This window comes from Phalangium opilio, unplaced genomic scaffold (genome assembly GCF_054372755.1).
Source record: "Phalangium opilio isolate 3A_F unplaced genomic scaffold, DU_Popi_V2 ptg000082l_1, whole genome shotgun sequence".
Lineage (NCBI taxonomy): Eukaryota > Metazoa > Arthropoda > Arachnida > Opiliones > Phalangiidae > Phalangium > Phalangium opilio.
In genome coordinates, this window is record NW_028324189.1 from 20,875,131 (window position 1) to 20,893,588 (window position 18,458).

Sequence of the window (18,458 nt, forward strand, 5' to 3'; positions counted from 1 at the left end):
ATGATGACCTTACTGGAAAGTGGATTTTGGCTACAAATCGTGGTAAAGAGTGGAGACCTAACAAGGTTTCCGTTATTTGCTCAAAGCATTCTAGCCAAGACGATATTATCGTTACTAAAGGGAAAAAAGGAAGATTCTTAAACCACTTTCTGTACCACTTCTTGGGACAAGTATGGAAAACGACCCTGGAGAAGGCTTGGTTCCTAAACGTTTACGAACATATGGCATAAGTTTATAAGATATGTTCCATAAGTGTGTCACTCGTTAATGAGAGCTTGTCATGAAGTGACGTAGGTGAAACGTCATAGATTCTTGTAAAGCGACGCGTAGTGAGGCCTTGTCAAAGGCTTAGTACAGACTAAAGAGGAGGATGGACTGCAAAACCGAGTGTAGTCAATTCTCACGTCGTTCTTGGACTAGCTCTCATTAAGCCTCTAACATTACGAAGTATGGGTAGTGACATACTTATGGAACATATCTTATAAACTTATGATATGGTCATAATAATATACCAGAAGACGTTCAAGCTTGTGACGACAATGAAATTCCAATCCAATCAAGACTAATGGCCAGTTTCACTGGTTACTCTGGAGCAAGCGTCTCACCACCCTCCAAGAAAGGAGTAAGTGTTCAAACGGAAAAACCAATTACCAAATGTAAATTTTCGCAAGCTTCTGTAACAATGGTGACAAGAGGTACACAGACAAGAATATCTTTGCAAAATGATGTTGGGTTCAAATGGTTTCAATCAAACGAAACTCTTCGAGTGTTGCTACCAGTAGCAAAAACATTTGAAGATAGTGGATTACAAACTGACCTCAGGGAACAGATATTTTCTTCAACACCTTAAGTTAGTGAAGCGGAATACGATTCCGATATCATTGAGCCAAACACATTTGATTTAAGCTACCCCCCATCAAAATCAGAAGTAGAAACTAGTCCTGCCTAATCCACAATTAGCACGGCAGCCGCTAAAGATAGGAAGTTCATTGTGAATGAATCTAGCAATTTAAAACTGCTAAAGTTGTGTTTCCTGTGCCTGTCTAATTGTTTTTTTGGTTGTTCAAGTGAAATGATCATAACTGAAAGTGAATGCAACGTGTCAAAAGATGACATGTAGAAATATAACTTACTGGCAAAATGAAATCAATAGCACTAACAAGCGAGTAGAAGGAAATATTTTACTTTCAGCGGCAATTTTGTTTACAGGATCTTGCCCTAAAACTGTTCTACGAATGTTAAATTTACTTGGTGTGCAAACTTGTTCTTATAGAACTTATTTTAGAATTCAGTCGAGTTACTTGTTTCCGTCAATTGAGCGGCTATGGAAGAATGAACAAAAACGTATGTTTGAAGATTACAAAGGAAAGAAATTAATTGTGGCTGGAGATGGTCGCTCAGACTCTCCAGGTTTCTCGGCCAAGTACGGAAGTTATACGATTGTTGAAACAACTGAAAACAAAGTTATACATTTCTCATTTGTACAATCAAACGAAGTTGGAGGGAGCTCCTACATGGAAAAAGAAGGCCTGATTCGCTGCTTGGACTTCCTTAAAAATGAGGTGTCAATCAGTCACATTATTACAGATCGTCACGTTCAAATTAGGTCATATTTGAAAAAGTGTCATCCAGATATAGTGCATATGTTTGATTGTTGGCATATAAGTAAAGGATATGCCAGTAAATTGAAAACACTGGGGAAGAAAAAGAGTTTTCAATTCTTAGTGAATGGGCCAATAGTATTTCTAACCACATCTACTGGCTGGCTTCGACAAGTGATGGTCATCCAGAGTTAATGGTGGCAAAATGGCTACCCATGTTAAATCACATTCTCGACATTCATGAGGAACACGACGGGCCATTTGGTTGTTGTGAACATGGAGAACTTGAAGGACCAAGTCGAAAATGGTTGATAAGAGAAAGTGATGCGTATTTAGAATTGGAAAAAATGTCATTTAGGCTCATGCGGGACATTAAGCAGCTTTCACCTTACGAACAGACTTCCAGCGCGGAAGTTTTTCATAGCGTAATAAACCATTTTGCTCCCAAGTCAACGCACTATTCTTTACGTGGAATGAATGCTGGACTAATAATAGCTGCCTTGCACTTCAACGAAAACAGTAACAAAAAGCAAGCTACAACTGAAGAAGGAACTTTACGTTACAAACTGGTCTATCCCAAAGTGAAAGCTGGCGAACATAGTTTAAAGAAAATTAAAGTAGAAAGCTCATATGAATATTTTGAAAAACTGATGATGGAACTTATCGATGTATTAAAAACTGTTTCAAGTTACGAAGAAGGTAAAACAACCACTTTTACGCCCCTTCCAAGCCTCGCGTCTTCCTACAAACGACCTAAAGTGGAAGACGCAATTAAAGATTTTCAGTCTAGGTACGCGAAAAGAAACTAAATGTATGAGTTTTTTATATCAGAAATTATTTAATTTCATTTAAATATATAAAAATAGTAATACCACTCACTTTGTATGATTATCACAAATTTAATAAATGTTAAATATTGTGGTTTATATAATATAATAATCACAGACTGAAAGGAAGAATTCTCGTGGTATAACTTATTCATATTTTGTAATGAAGTAGATTATATCAGGAGTAATTCTAATTTTAAGCTGTAATTATCATTCTATACTATTTCTACTGTTTTATCATTAACATTATTTATGTTAATTTTATGGCCGACTATCAAAAAATATTACAATTCTCTTCAAATTTAAAATTATTACAACAGTAGTAATTCTCATTTTAAGTTGTAATTATCATATTAAAATTATTTTATCATTAACAGTTTTTCTGTTAGTTATTTGGCCAAGTATCACAAAAAGTTTGATTTGGTAAACTAGTGCAAAAATATTGAAATGACCTTAAAATAAAAAACTATTATAACAGGAATAATTCTTAATTTAAGCCGTAGTTATCCTACTTATACTATTTTTTATCATTAACAGTATTTCTGTTAATTATTTGGCCAACTATCACAAAAACGTTTCATTTGGTAAACTAGAGCAAAAATATTGAAATTCCCTTAAAATTAAAATAACAGGAAAGTTAAAAAGTTATAATGCATTTCTTTCATCGGCGTGGATATTTGAATCCTGAATATTCTTCAGATGGGAAGGTTTCTTTAATTTTTGATACAGCGCAACTTGGCAATGGTCTCCTGACATTTTTACCCAACTGCCCATAAACGCGTGCTGTAAAAGCGCGGTATGCACAGTAGCGGTACTGTCTATAGCAGAAATAAACAATATGAATGATAAAAGTTTAAAGGGAAAAGCATTTGAAACCATACTGGTGTATATCACAGGGTGACCAGGGAAATTTTTGAAAATTTTATTAAAAAATAAAGGAAATATAGTTGCGAATTATAGGAAAAAAATAGGATTGAAAATTTTAAATTATAGGAAATATAGGATAAAAAATTGCAAAAATTACCTCGATGTCAATTCAATATTAGTTTTATCAGGAGTTCATAATAACCCGAAGTACGAAACTGGTTAAAAAGCCCGTAACAACAAAGTTTCGCCGTAAAGCTCAGCGGATTCATACACCGCTTAACTCCTAAAGAAATAGTTACCCCATTTTTTAGCGCCCACGGGCATTAACTTAGACACTTCCGGTTTAGCACTATTTTTATCTTGTGATTTTGGGAGCGAAAATGGCTGACGTCTGCTTCTGTCGGAACGGTGTAAATTAAGCCTTGGCTAAGAAGTTGGCTTTTAGTCGGGGTTTCTAGTTTTCTACAAAACATTTAAACGATCGTCAATGATGTTTTTTTTGTGATATGTGTGAGTGAGAATTCCGTGGTTAAATTAAAACGGTTTGGACAAATTTATTCCCAGTTTCTTTAATATAAGATTTGCAACGTGTTTCTACGTCCACCATTTCGCCATTTTTCTTTTCGACGGAGATCCCAGCCAACGGAAGTTTTGGAACGAAAACCAAGGAGCATAGATACCACTACGATATACTGTAAGGTTGTATGTCCATAAACAGGCTAATCCTTTCTATGCGCAACGACAGAATCTTGTTGTTCGCAATGTTTACCATTACCTCTATGGCTAGTTTCATACTTCCCCCCCGAAGGGGGTTACAAAATTATAACTTTTTGTAATAACATTTTAAATAAATTTTTAATAATTAAATCCTTTAAGAGGGATAATATTTGATATAAAATCTATCACCCTGTACAGAAAACATGAATCACAAGCCTAGAGAATTACAGCAGAGTGAGCAGTCGACGTATAACTGGGGATTCTGATACCTCAAAAAGTCAAAAAGTTGGCGGTTTTGAACAAGTGCACTCTTTAAATACTGAATTATTACATAATACAATTAGTATTATTCCTTTGGATGCCTGACCTCCAAGTTGAACGCGTGTTAACACGGGGAAAAAGTGTTTTTCTGTGATACGCATACAGTTTAGAAAATTTAAAAAAAATGTTAGAAATTCTCAAAATTGTTTTACATATTTAGTCTACTTCAAATACTCATTTTGGAATAAGTTACAAGCTGTGATTTCATATCAAAATAAAGTAACTATTATCCAACCTATAATTTAGCATCTATTTTTTATTTATTTTATTATTTATATCGGTTAATATATCGGTATAGGTTTATATCGGTTTATTCAAAGGATTGGGTAAAATATCGGTATCGGTTAAAACAGGTATCAGGCCATATCTAAAACATTTATTAGAACTTCCTTTATGGCCTTAAGATTTATAACGTTTGTGCCGACAACGCAGGCAATATAAGTCGAGCGTTTAAGATGAACGACTTATTCGAAGATCTATGTTCATCAAGAATGGCGCTAGTTAGGTCATAATAAATGTACCATCCGAAAGCGGTGAGGAAGTAATTGAACTTAAAGGAGGTTAAGTATTAATAACTATGTTAGTGTCTCTTCTGCATTAAAATATTTAAATGGAACAAATAAATTATAGGATGGAAGATTATTGAAGACTTCTTTTAAGATGGCCCAACTAGCGTCAGAGATTCTGAAGATTCATCTGGAGAAATCGAAGATCTTGATGAATCAAATAGACATAGGTCCGACATTAACCATTCTCTTTTTAGAAAGAGGTGTGTGGCTCATTCCATACAACTTGTCATAAACGGAGCTATCAAGAAATTTAAGAAAACGGAGAGAATAGCCAAGAAAATAGACGGCTGGATTACGTTTCTTCATCAATCGCGGAAATGGACTCATGTCTTTAAAAACTTGTCGCGTGGAGGGAAAGATTTGAAACACGAAGGAGAAGAAAGGTGTAATTCCCTTATCATGAAAATAAAACGTTTAAATGAGGTGAAATATATTCAATTATTTTAGCTCTTCGTTTCATTTAAGTTTGTTTTAATTTAATTATAGCCAGGTATGATTGAGGCTTTAAGGCAAACCGTCATCAGTGCCAAGGAAGACAGTAGTATGCAGTGAAAAAGTCTTACACATCCATGTGAAAATGACCTCCACAAACTAAAGGAGTTACATGAAATCCTGCGCAACTGCAAATTGTCAACGGATATTTTTAGTCCCAAGCTCCAATTGCTTCCAAACTAATTCTAACACTACTGGGAACATTTCAAGAAGTGTACGCAGCTAAAAGTCCCTACCTCGAAAAACTACGATCAACTTTGTTGGAATTGATAGCAGATCAATTTAAAGGAGAGCTTAATGATGAAGACTGTCTCAGAAACTCTTCATGATCCAACAATCAAGGTTTCTATATTCGATGGTAATGGTATTATTTACGAAAAAGATACACAATAAAACAGTTTCGTTTTAAATAATCTGAAATATTTATGGTATTCCTACAAAAGGTGCGTTTCAAAACCCTCAACGGGAGTAATGGTAAAGTGGGGCTTCTACATAACAGGGTGAAAAATCCCATGTTAATCCTATAAGGTTTTCACCTCGACGGTTTTTACCGGATAGTCTATGCCGTTGATTGTTCGTCATTCGCCGTAAGAAGCCGTTTATATCTTTCCGTCATAATGGTTATGCTTAAGATAGGACGGGAGAGGTTTCACTTTATCGCGGCTACACTCGAATAACCGATTTTTCGAAAAGAAATTCGAATAACCAATTTTTCCAAAAGAAATTCGAATAACCAGTTTTTTCGGAAAGAAATTCGAATAACCGATTTTAATACGAATACAGCTCCCAAAACCGAGTAATCGTTTCCCAGATGGGTATCAGGTCACAATATCGTATATAAAATATCGAATTTCAACTAAACAAACAATAGGGAAATGCAATAATAGCGAGGAGAACAGTGAAATGCAGTAATAGAAATAGCAAGGTTAGCGAAGTGCAAAAATATCGAGAACAACAACAGCGAAATGAAATATTGGAGAGAACAACAATAGCGAATTTCTTAGGGTACCTTAAAATATTTTTAAAAATGCATACGCACTCCATACTAAAAGATAAAACACTGACCATAATCTCCCGTAACAGGGAATGCAAAAACGGAGTGTATACGGACTAAATACCCCCCAAGACGAAAGACCCCCGGTCATAATTCCACATTTTTGAAAACGTACAAATTCCCAGCTCTCTCATGACAAAATCCTCCGATCATAATCCCCCGACAGTGTTTAATAAAAGGTCGTGAAAAATACAATATCAAAATTATCTAAAACACTAGCAGTGTCAGTGATCTGGTGGCATAGTGGATAAGGCGTTGAAAAGCGGAGTGAAGGATGGTGGGTTCGAAACCCCTAAGGTAAATAAATATTATTAAAATTAAATTTGACTTATTTAAGATTAATTCGTTGACGTTCATCCATTTCTAGGGCAAAGATAGGTTAACGTAAAGTTCTTAGCATAAATATGGTGAGAATTTGCAAATATGAAACAACTTTTGCATTGGAATTGTTAATTGGTGGTGTTAATGACTTTCAATGTTTACGTTCAGTTTGACAATATTTTAATTTTATTCGGGTTGGGTTAGGTTTGGTTCGTTTAGGTTCGATTGGATTAGGTTAGGTTTTGTTCGGTTAGGTTGGATTAGGTTAGGTAGAGTTTGGTTGGTAATATTTTATAAATAACTTTAAAATTTTACGCCTTTTCCAAAATGTTGTATTTTATTTTTATTGACTTCCAAAAAATATGCCTTTTCCAAAATATTGTATTTTATTTTCATTGACGTCCCGAAATAATATGCCTTTTCCAAAATATTGTTGTTTATATTCATTGACGTCCCGAAATAATATGCCTTATCCAAAATATTGTTGATTATCTTAATTGACTTCCCAAAATAATATGCCTTTTCCAAAATAATGTGGTTTATCTTCTTAGACTTTCCAAAATAATATGCATTTTCCAAAAAACAAATTTTTTATTTACTTCCGATATAACATTACTCCTTTTTGCGGAATACTTTTCTTTATTTTATATACTTAATATAATAAAGATTTACATCCCTATCAATAACAGTTTGGTGGGAATTTTGTCCTGGGGCTGGTTGAATTTGACCTGGGGCCGGGGGAATTTGTCCTCGACATCCATTCGGGGGGAAATTGTCCGGGGATTTTGTCGCCTACGAGAGGGGATTATGTCCATTTTTTCTCTGATGGGGGGATTTAGCTCTGAAGTAGCTCTCGACAATCTTTAAGCTCTGATTTCAAAAGGTTCTCGAAACATTCTAGACCTTAAGTGGCTGGCTGCATTATAGTTTTGAGGATTACTCGACCAATGCTTTGATTATGTTATAGTAACGATGCTATCTTCATCGCATGTGCATTCAATTTCGCAGTTTTCCAATCTTTACTACTTTATATTAGGTTTCGTTGTAAAGGTTATTAACTTCGCTAAAAATGTATTTATCGTTTAAAGATTTTGAGGTAATTGAAATTCGCTAACTTTGCTATCGCTATAAAGATATTTCGCTATTGTTGCATTTCGCTGTTGTTATTTTCGCTATTTTGACCGTCGATATTGTGCCTTCAACATTTTGGATTTCGCTATTTTGACCTACATGGTACTAGAGGCTAAATTGAAAAATAAACGTGGATTCCATTGAGAATGATAAGGACTATGGTCACATGACACATGCGAGTTCTAACAACCGAAGCTAGAACAAGGTATGTATCTCACGTCGGAGATAAGGAGTTAATTTTTCAACCACGTGCATAATCAGTGGGATAAAACTAGTATGGTGTAATTTTCGTTAAAGAAAATGCTTGCTCGAATTTCTAGAATAGTTTTAGAACACTAAGCCGTCAAAAGTCGTTTCATATATGAAACAGCAAATTCAAATGTCTATAAAACCAATAAATACGCATTATTTCCTACTTGCGAGTTACCTTTCTAGTCTTTATACAAAACGACACAATCAAGTTCAGAGGTAAGATTTATGTCGATATTTTAATACATTCTTTTAACACTATATAATAACATTTGTGACTTTTTATGAATCTAAATATTTATACTTCTCTTTATTTTTAGATGTCCAGAAACTTCTTTTGAAAATTGGGTGCAAGATTAAGGGATTCGAAGGTGATAAGAACGAAAGACATAAAGGTAAGACAAACTACTTGAAATCTTAATGGTATCTGTAATAATTGAAGCGTGTTTTTGACTTTATATTAGAACCACGCAGAAAACGAGCCAAAATAATTAGCTTTTCTGAAGAGAATGACGACGATGATACTTTCAACGAGTCTTTAACGCGAAAAGCGAAGCGAAGTCTTTGAACGAGCTTCAAGAGGGATCATCAGACGATGAACTTGATAGCCATCTGTTATCAGAAATCATTGCTGGTAAGTTATTTAGATGCTTTGAATAATTGAACAACCAATTAAATATATACGCGTTTGTAGAGAAACAAGGCCTGAACCAATCGTGATATCTGATCTACAAATGTCATCTGCCCCGTCCATACCATCTGTACCATCATTTCCGTCCACACCTAATTTTCCATCAAACCAATCCTTACCGTCCGACCCATTCATGCCACTTGTTTCGTCTGCAAAAGAGGTGCAGTGGGAGACAGGCGTAAAGGGGGCATTGAACAATGCTGGATTGTATAAAGCACTTCCCGACGAAACCCCAGTTTTGCGAAAATTCGATACGTACATGCAAAACGACGAACAAAACGAAAGTTCAAGTGAGTGCCTTTGAATAATTTCCAAAATAATAGGAAAAACTAACATTATTTTCACTAGGGGCCGGCTGAATATGTTACGCCATATGGCGAAGCTTTTCTTTTTTTTAGCTACCAAGGCGAATTCGGAATCTCTTGACTTGCAATTTTTGAAAAACAAAGATGATATAAGGTTGTTCGTCCAAAACACAGAGACAATGGAGTAAGCTGATTTTAGTTTTGCCGCTCTTTAAAGCTGGAAAACTATTGTTCCGACCTCTGCTAGTCGGCTGGCTGGAAATGTTATGACCTGATGAATTTTGTCATAAATGAACATTGCGAATTTTCAACTCGAAATTCATCCGTAGTTCACGTTACACCTCATAGGTGGCGTAACATATTTTATTTCAATTGAAATTATTTTCTGTCGGTGCCGGGAGGCGAACCTGCGACGTCCTGATCCATACGAGACGTCAGTGAAGACGCCCGCACGCGCTACCACGTAGCTACGCTCGCTTAGGATATCAAGCGAGTTAAGTTAGTAGTACAGTCATTTTAGCCCAAAAATAGAGGGAACCCTGAACAAATTGAAACAAAGCTGAAAATTTCAGATCTTATAGATTTTTGGGCGCTCTTTAACGTGGTGTGGTCTCCCACACGCTCCCATTGGAGGAATTTCCGCCATATTGGAAAATGGCGGACAAAATCGAGAAAACGTTTAATAACTCCGGTTCTACTTAACCGATTAACACGTAATTAGGCTTCCATTGTAGATCACCTTCAAACACATAATTCACCTCCTAAGATATTTTGTCCTACAACTAACCGGAAGTTCACAATCTGACTCTGAAGATTAGCCTCATATAAAAATGGGAATTTAAAGCATTTTATGGTTTCTATATTCAGAATACATTTCAAAATCGAGGAAAAGTTTAATAACTCTGGTTCTACTAACCCGATTAACAAGTTATTAGGCTTCAATTGTAGATTACTTTCAAACACATAATACATCCTAAAGATATGTTGTCCTACAACTAACCGGAAGTTCACAATCAAGCCCGGAAGGTAAGGCAAATCTAATTTTTGAGTATTTCGAAACGGTTTCGAGCGAAATAAATGCAAAGAGGGTTTTAAACCTAAAATATATTATTCACTTTAAGTGACGATGACGTCACGGAGAGGTATTATACTGGACGTGTGTGGGGGGGGGTGTCTGTCTGTCTGTGTGTCGGTCACCGCGTCCGCAGTAATTTTTGGCTTCTACTCCCAACGTTAGGATCAAGAAGTGCGTGGCCATCGGCTAGGGTTACGAGAAACGTCTAGCCTCCAAATTGCAGGGCTTCAACCAAAGGTTCATGCAATTGCGGATTTCTTATCATTTATTGTGAATCAATCGCCTTACAGAATATATACCCTAAATTTCCAAAAATTGTTAAAGAGGCATACGCTAGAATTCAAACGTCAACAATAGCTATGTTTAAAATTATTTTAGGAATTAAGTTTCTTAAAACGACTTCAGTAGACTTACGTTAAACTACTGACGACTAAAGTAATTAACATCAATTATATTTTCTTAATTATTTGTGAGAATAACCTCTTAATTGCGTCTTGTATCGGAGAGGTTTATTTTTTGTTTACAACTTGTATTTTAGTATATTTATCAATATTGGTTAAGCTTAAGTTTAATCATAGTCCTCTACTTGAAGTTGAGCCTCAAAATCTCTTTGTTCATTTGAACAAGATACTCCCTTGCATTGTCTACAAATTGAAGAACAGACTGGACCAGTTTTACCGCATTCACTTTTCAAATCACAGACTTCCTTGCATTTACGAGCAATCATCTGCAGAAGCTCAGCTGGAGCAGGTTGTAGAGTGGTAACGATTGGTTTGAGTTCAGATCCTACCTGTCTCCAAGCCCATTCTCAAGCATTTAGCCTGCTTCCAAGCCACGTTTGAACTTGGTGATAAACTCTATTTGAATGCTGCTTTGCTGCCGCACTTGTTGGTGGAAGAGAAGCTAATTCAAAAGCTCAATTCCATAATCTTCATTTAAAGTATACACTTGGTTATGTTAACTTTGTTTCACACGCTTTAACTCAACTTTAGCCGTATTGACAAGTGTGCAGGGCCGGATTAACCACTAGGCAAGTTAGGCAATTGCCTAGGGCCCGGATATCTGAGGGGCCCGTAATCAGCTAGTTTTCCAAAATTGAGAAAATGAAAAACCAAAAAATATATTCCCCCTCTTTCTCTACCAAAACATAACGTCACTGACACCATGGAAAAGCCAGGTGAGATGTAACGGCAGCGTAATGTTGGAAAAACCGTTACCCAAAAACATTATGGCAATTTATAAAGGAAGAAAGAAAAAGACGAAAAGAAACTTAAAAATTCAATGGAAATGTATTTTGAGAAGTCGTAATCCTCGGAGAAAGAAATTTCATTTTGAATCGTGTTGTTACTGACCGTCATTAAACACTGGGGTTGCATTGTATGATTCCTTGAGAAGCTTTATTCGGGGTGGTCGTGATAATTTGAAATATTTTAAATAATTGCTCAGCTCACAAAAGAGATAATTTACAAAAGTAACGAAGAAAGGGGAAAAAATACGTAAATATGTTAAAGGCGCAGGAAAGAACAAGGCGACCCAAGGGTTGGGCTCGTAATAGTAGCCACATCGTACAGTACTTGACAGGCGTACAGAAAATTTAAGTGAATAGCCCTCGATGCGCTACCTGAACTGTTTTAAAATGATTACTTCATTTTTTACTTCTGTTATAATTATAATAGTGTGACACGAACGAAAAACGTGAGTACCCCCACGATGAGCATCCTTTATCAGTGTTTAAACGAAATACCCGTAAATGCCCATTAAAAGAAGTACAGAAAATGAGAGTGAATAACCCCTCGTTGCCCTAACAAAAATAATAACCCTTAATCCTTACTTCAATAAATTTACTTACATTATAATTGTAATATTTAGGGCCACAACTTAGTGCTTTTTTTAAATTCTTCTCGATTTGTGGAGAAATACACGTAACTTCTAATAATTAACATCTCCTTAAGGCCATTCTAAATTTAACGTCGGTTCTTTGAATTTTGATATAGGGGAGCGGGATTGAAAGCGTGAAACCCTTATTGTCAACTGGTGACAGGAATTTTAAAGGGAGTATTAAACCTTCCATTTTAATTAAGGTAACACCATAATCCTTTATCTCGCTTTAAATATGTCGAGCAATCGTAAAACACAATTCAAAATGCTAACCCTTACAGATACAATTAAATGCAGGGGCGTCGGAAGTGTTTTGAAGTTGGGGGGCTCGGGCTCCGATGAAGACCAGGGAGGATGTATGGGATAACGCCCCAAACCTGCTCCGGAGCGTCTTTTGAAAGCTGTTGTCGTAATTTACACAAGTATTATTTTAAATAGTATAATTATAGATATACACCGGGGATGAGGCATGAGACTGTAAGACGATATTAACCTGGAATGAGACTATGCATAAGGTATTCAGGGGTGATACTCACTCATACGCTCAATTTTAGTTGAATAAGTGACTAATTAATTTAGAAATAGAAAGCAAAAAGGGACTAAATAGGGGTAAATCAAGCTATAAAAAGGGCCACTTGAAATGAAATGTTTTCAGAGATGACCGATTTAAAAGATATTTTAAAGGTCGGAGTCGTAATTAAGCCCAATCTATGGTCTTAGATATTTCCAGTCAAAAGAAAGGTCACCTCATAAAAGGTCTACGGCGAAATTCAATTACAGAATGCAAAGCATTCAAAAATAAAACAAACATTCATTTGAATTGGATTAATTTTAAATAATAAGTTAAAAATTTGCTGAGCGAGCGAAGCGAGCTCCACGATTTTGGACTTTGATCAACTGTGATCTCGCTATTTTTTCGTTTAAACCGTCATAAGACAAATATATTACGTTTAACTTTGTGGTCGAGAAGATAAATAACACCGAAAGACTCAAAAATCCAAAAAAAATGGCAAATAGTAACTAATTTTTGGAAAAGTGACTTTTAGTAACCGAATTTGAAAAAAGTGACTTAGTATCAGCCCTGGACCGTATTTCTCAAGGGGTGAGACTACTATTAAAGAAATTCAGAAAGTATAGCTAAAATATGCTTTACAATTTTTTGTAATGCAGTAGGTCTTAAAATATAGCAATTTTTTATTTTTAATCTAAAATTTAATACCTAAATGAATACAAAGTAAGAAAATTAAAAACCAAATGTGAGGGGGCTGCGCCCCCTCACATTTCGTTAGAGCAGGGGCTTGAGCCCTCCCTGCCCCCCGGTTCCGACGCCACTGATTAAATGCAATGCTTAAAGTTACTATTAAAATGCCCATCCTCTTAAAATACACGAACCAAACGAGGCCAAACTAAGAGCCTCATCGTAGATGTACATCATACGATGTGGCTAAAAACAAACTGAGTGGACGGGGCGCTTTCAAAATAAAAGTGTTTTACGTCGTATCTAATGACAAATACTAAAAAACAATCTGAAGTTAACAAGGACACTGATGAAAAGTTCAAACCTATTTTTAACATTCATGCTCCCGATGAATCTTTCTCTGGAGCTTTCCAAGAATTGGCAGAAACGTATTGCAATGATTTAAATTTTGAAGAGCTTGAAAACGAACTGCTACATTTCAAGCATTTCGTGAAGAATGAAGAAAGCAAAAACCCAGAATTCTTTCATTCCTTCATTCGTACCAATAATATCATTTCAACTTTTCCAAACTTAGAAATTGTTTTGAGAATTTAGTTGTGTTTGCAATGCAAGTGGCGAAAGATCCTTTTCAGCTTTAAAAAGAGTGAAAAACTACCTAAGAACCACATTAGCCCAGTAAAAATTAAATTCTTTATCTTATATATATTGAAAAGGATTTACTAAACAACTTCATAGACTATGAAGAGATAATTGATAAATTTCTTGAGTTAGAATGAAAGAAATTTAACTATTGAGTTCAAAAAGAAATTTAAATATGCAGTTAAGTGTTAAGTCAATTAAAGGTATAGAAAATAGTATGTCTCTTAGATTCTCTTAAACTGTGGTCTGTTGGGGGGCTGGGGGCCCGGGTCTAAGGCCTTGCCTAGGGCCCAAAATATTGTTAATCCGGCCCTGCAAGTGTGGGCGAACAATGGTATATATTAAAACATTAAGTTTTATGATGGTACAAAGGCTGTTTTACCCTCTCCCGTACTATACATTATAGCTCTTGTAAGAAAAGAAACAAAATTTGTCAGTAATAGGAACTATATGTTTAATTTTGGAAACGTATTCTGAAAATAGAAACCATAAATGCTTTAGATCCTCATTTTTTATATGAGGCTAATCTTCAGGGTCAGGTTGTGAACTTCCGGTTAGCTGTAGGACAACATATCTTTAGGATGTATTATGTGTTTGAAAGTAATCTACAATTGAAGCCTAATAACTTGTTAATCGGGTTAGTAGAACCAGAGTTATTAAACTTTTTCTCGATTTTGAAATGTATTCTGAATATAGAAACCATAAAATGCTTTAAATTCCCATTTTTATATGAGGCTAATCTTCAGAGTCAGATTGTGAACTTCCGGTTAGTTGTAGGACAAAATATCTTAGGAGGTGAATTATGTGTTTGAAGATCATCTACAATGGAAGCCTAATTACGTGTTAATCGGTTAAGTAGAACCGGAGTTATTAAACGTTTTCTCGATTTTGTCCGCCATTTTCCAATATGGCGGAAATTCCTCCAATGGGAGAGTGTGGGAGACCACACCACGTTAAAGAGCGCCCAAAAATCTATAAGATCTGAAATTTTCAGCTTTGTTTCAATTTGTTCAGGGTTAAAACCTATTTTTCCTGTACTATAGAGTCTAGAGAAGAGAGAGGTAGCAGGATCTGGACCCCCCTCCCTGACGCAACATGAGCGTTGTGTCATTAGTGCCCTCGCCCCTGACATCAAACGTCATGACGAGGCAATTTCCGCGTTTACTTCAAAAGTTGAAGAACAACTTGCCAACCAGCCGGGTGACGGTTGCCCCAGACCTAACCTAACTGATATAGTTGATCAGTTACACGAAGAAACTGATTTAGTGCTGAACCGTCAATGCAATGTTCTCCTGTCCGGGCTTCCTGACGACGGGCACGATGCTGACTCCGAGCGTATCCCCTCCTTTTTACACGACTGCTATGTGAAATCCTTCTCGCGTTTCTTCCGTCTCGGTCAAGTGTTGCCCCTGCAGGTGCTCGCCCAAGGCCTGTTAAGGTTATTCTCCTTTCGCCCGGCCACAAGGGTTTGATTTACTTCCACATACGCCAGCGTAAGGCTGCGGACCCTGGCTTCTCCGTTGAAGCTCGCCCTGACTATACTCCCAAACAGCGTTCTAAACATGCCGCGGCCAGAGCTGAACTTAAGCAACGTTTAGACAATGGCGAAACTGGCCTGGCGGTCCGTAACTGCAAAGTAGTTCGTCTTCCCCACCATCGAGCCCCGCTCGCCACTCGACCTCAACCTCGTCCTCACCATGAGTCTTCCGGATCCCGCACTTCTGATTCCCAGAATAACTCGCCGATGCTTCACATGACGCCGCACCTCTCTTCAGTGGCGCATTATGCCCCGCTTTCAAGCCCGAATGCTCATCCGGTCGGTGTCCCACAACTGCGCGCCCCTACTGACTTTCATCAGTACCCTCCTCCTGTGAGATGGAATCCATATGCTCCTCCTCGTTTCGGTTTCCAGCATCCTCTTCCGGCATTTCGGGGCTTACCGGGCGTGTAAACGTTCATCCCACCACCCCCGCGCCTCGCCGTTTCGTCCAAGCCCGTCCCTTTATTTACAATGCCTTTGTTAAAATTTCGTATAAATAACATCGCCATCACAGCTGACATTGAAAAAGCGTTCTTGATGGTGGGGTTAAACCCGTCCGGGAGGGACCATGTTAGATTCCTATTGGTCAGAGAGAAAAACGAAAACATTGTGCCTAACCAGTACAAAATAATGCGAATAGCCCGAGTACCCTTCGGGATAAATTCCTCGCCATTTTTGTTGGGGGGGGGGGACCATAAAATACCACATTCACAATGGCAAGGGAGAAGACCCTAAAATCGTTAAAGTTCTGGATGAATCGGTATACGTCGATGATCTAGGGACTGGGGAGGAGAATTTCCAGGGGGCATTCGAATTATCGCTAGGTATATATCAATTAATGATATATACCTAGCGTTATATATGCGTTTCAGAAAGTGGAAAACAAATAGTCCCGAACTTAGAGACATGTGGGAAACGTACGACTGAAATCACGAAGGTGAAGAAATATTCAGAGCAGAAACGGACTCCGAAATAGTAAAAATACTAGGCATTAAATGGGACACAGGTTTAGACAAATTCTCATTCAATTTGGAAACCATACTCGAGAAGCTACAAAACGAAAAAATAACAAACGCTCAGTTTTGAGTTCGGTTGCCAAAATATTTGATCCGATCGGTCTTTTGGCGCCTTACGTCACAAGAGCTAAACTGATTTTCCACGAGATTTGGAAAATCAAAGACAAAAATTGGGATAGCACCCTACCGGACGAAATAACAAAGGCATTCGAAACTTGGGCAAAGGAAATGCCACAGATATCAAAATTAGAAATTCCCCGAAAATATTTTGGAGGAGGAAGGGTAGTTACGCAAGAGCTTCACTGCTTTTGCGACGATAGCTTGGGCGCCCATGCGTGCGCTGTCTATGAAAGATTTACGACCACTTCTCAAAGGGTGGACTAGTCACTCATAACGTCAAAAACTCGGGTAGCACCCCTTAAAGGGAAACACACTCTACCCAGGTTAGAGCTGATGGGTTGTTATTTAGGCGTTAATTTAGTTGATTACATTAAGCCAACCTTTAAAGAAAATCTTGAAGCCGTTTACTATTGGTCGGATTCGACAATAGCAATATGTTGGATAAGAGACGAAAAGGATAAATTCACACCTTTCGTATCCAACAGAATAGCCGAAATACAGAAACTTTCGAACCCCAAAAGTTGGGCTCACTGCCCAGGCACACAAAATCCCGCAGACCTCCTCACAAGGGGTCTGTCGGCGGATAAATATGTCAACAATCATTTATGGTTTTCGGGGCCGCCTTGGTTAATTTTGGGAAAATCCGAATGGCCAAACAAACATTTAAACGATCTTAAACTAGATGAAACTAAATTAGAAAACTTTGAAAAAGAAAAACGAAAAGTTTTAACCTTAGCGGTTGATATAAAAACACCCAAAAGCTTGGAAATTTTGATAGACATTAACAAATTTAGTTCTCTAGGGCGCCTTTTACGAGTAACAGCATTCGTATTTAGGTTCTACGAGCTTAAAATGGGTATTAACAATAGGACGGGGCCAATCCCGGCCGAAGAAATGGGTAGGGCTGAATTGAGATGGGTCAAACATACCCAAGGAAGAGAATTTAAACCTGAAATAAACGCTTTAAAAATTAATCAACCAATTAACCCGAAATCAAAAATACTTTCTCTAAATCCCCACCTAAATGAGGACGGGATTCTTTGCGTTGGGGGGAGATTGCAAAAATCTCTCATGTCATACGCGAAAAAGCACCCAATCATTCTGCCCAAAAATAAGCTTTCAGAATTAATAACAAATCGTAGTCATTGGCAAATGTTGCACGGGAGAGTGCAAACCACCCTCGCGCAAACCCGTGAATAATACCAGAAGTATATAATACTTCTCTTCGAGAGAAGTGTACCACAAATCGGGGTAAGTGTAACGTCACTCTTCCCAACATCGGAACATTTAGAGCAAGGTTACTAAAACGAATCACATGCGCGATAAATAGTTCCCTCATCATTACTCTATTAGCGTTTAAATATTTGGCAAGACGCGCTTGTGCATTTTTGTCCCACGTCAAGACGAGGTTTGTGGGATGATTGCTGGGGATTTAGTGCCAAACAATTATAGAATTCACTTTACGGTGCGATGCCCATTTGTAGTTTGATGAGCGGGAAAGCAAACTAAAAGGGTGAGCCTGGGAAGAATGACGTTACATAACTAAAGCATTAAGAGGATACAGAGTGTCATCCTTCTTCTATTATCCCCTTCTGATAATACTGGATCATAGCGGGAAGGCAGATGACAAAGGCTTGTCATCCCCGATTGTTTAATTTGTAAAAGGTTTGCGGCTAAACCTTATCATGCTCCAACAGCACCCCTACCGTTAGAAAGAATCAACAAATCGCCCCATTTAGGGTAACAGCAATAGATTTTGCAGGACCGTTGTACATATCTAGCGGGAAATTTAAAACCAAGTATTACATCTGCTTGTTTACTTGTGGTGTAACTAGGGCGATGCGTTT

The 18,458-nt window shown here is 37.2% G+C and overlaps 2 protein-coding genes across 2 annotated transcripts; both read left to right on the plus strand.

Annotated features, from left to right (window-relative positions):
* The first annotated feature begins 1,801 nt into the window (after positions 1 to 1,801).
* On the plus strand, positions 1,802 to 2,410 carry LOC149653759 (uncharacterized). The gene has a single exon (XM_089847053.1). It carries the CDS (start codon positions 1,817 to 1,819, stop codon positions 2,408 to 2,410), a length of 594 nt encoding a protein of 197 aa, XP_089703179.1. The 5' UTR covers positions 1,802 to 1,816.
* A 14,534-nt stretch (positions 2,411 to 16,944) lies between these two features.
* On the plus strand, positions 16,945 to 17,811 carry LOC149653760 (uncharacterized). The gene has a single exon (XM_089847054.1). It carries the CDS (start codon positions 16,945 to 16,947, stop codon positions 17,809 to 17,811), a length of 867 nt encoding a protein of 288 aa, XP_089703180.1.
* The last annotated feature ends 647 nt before the right edge of the window (positions 17,812 to 18,458 follow it).

Coding starts and splice junctions, on each gene's coding strand:
- LOC149653759 (XM_089847053.1), top strand. CDS start 1,817: ATGTTAAATCACATTCTCGACATTCATGAGGAACACGACGGGCCATTT.
- LOC149653760 (XM_089847054.1), top strand. CDS start 16,945: ATGGGTTGTTATTTAGGCGTTAATTTAGTTGATTACATTAAGCCAACC.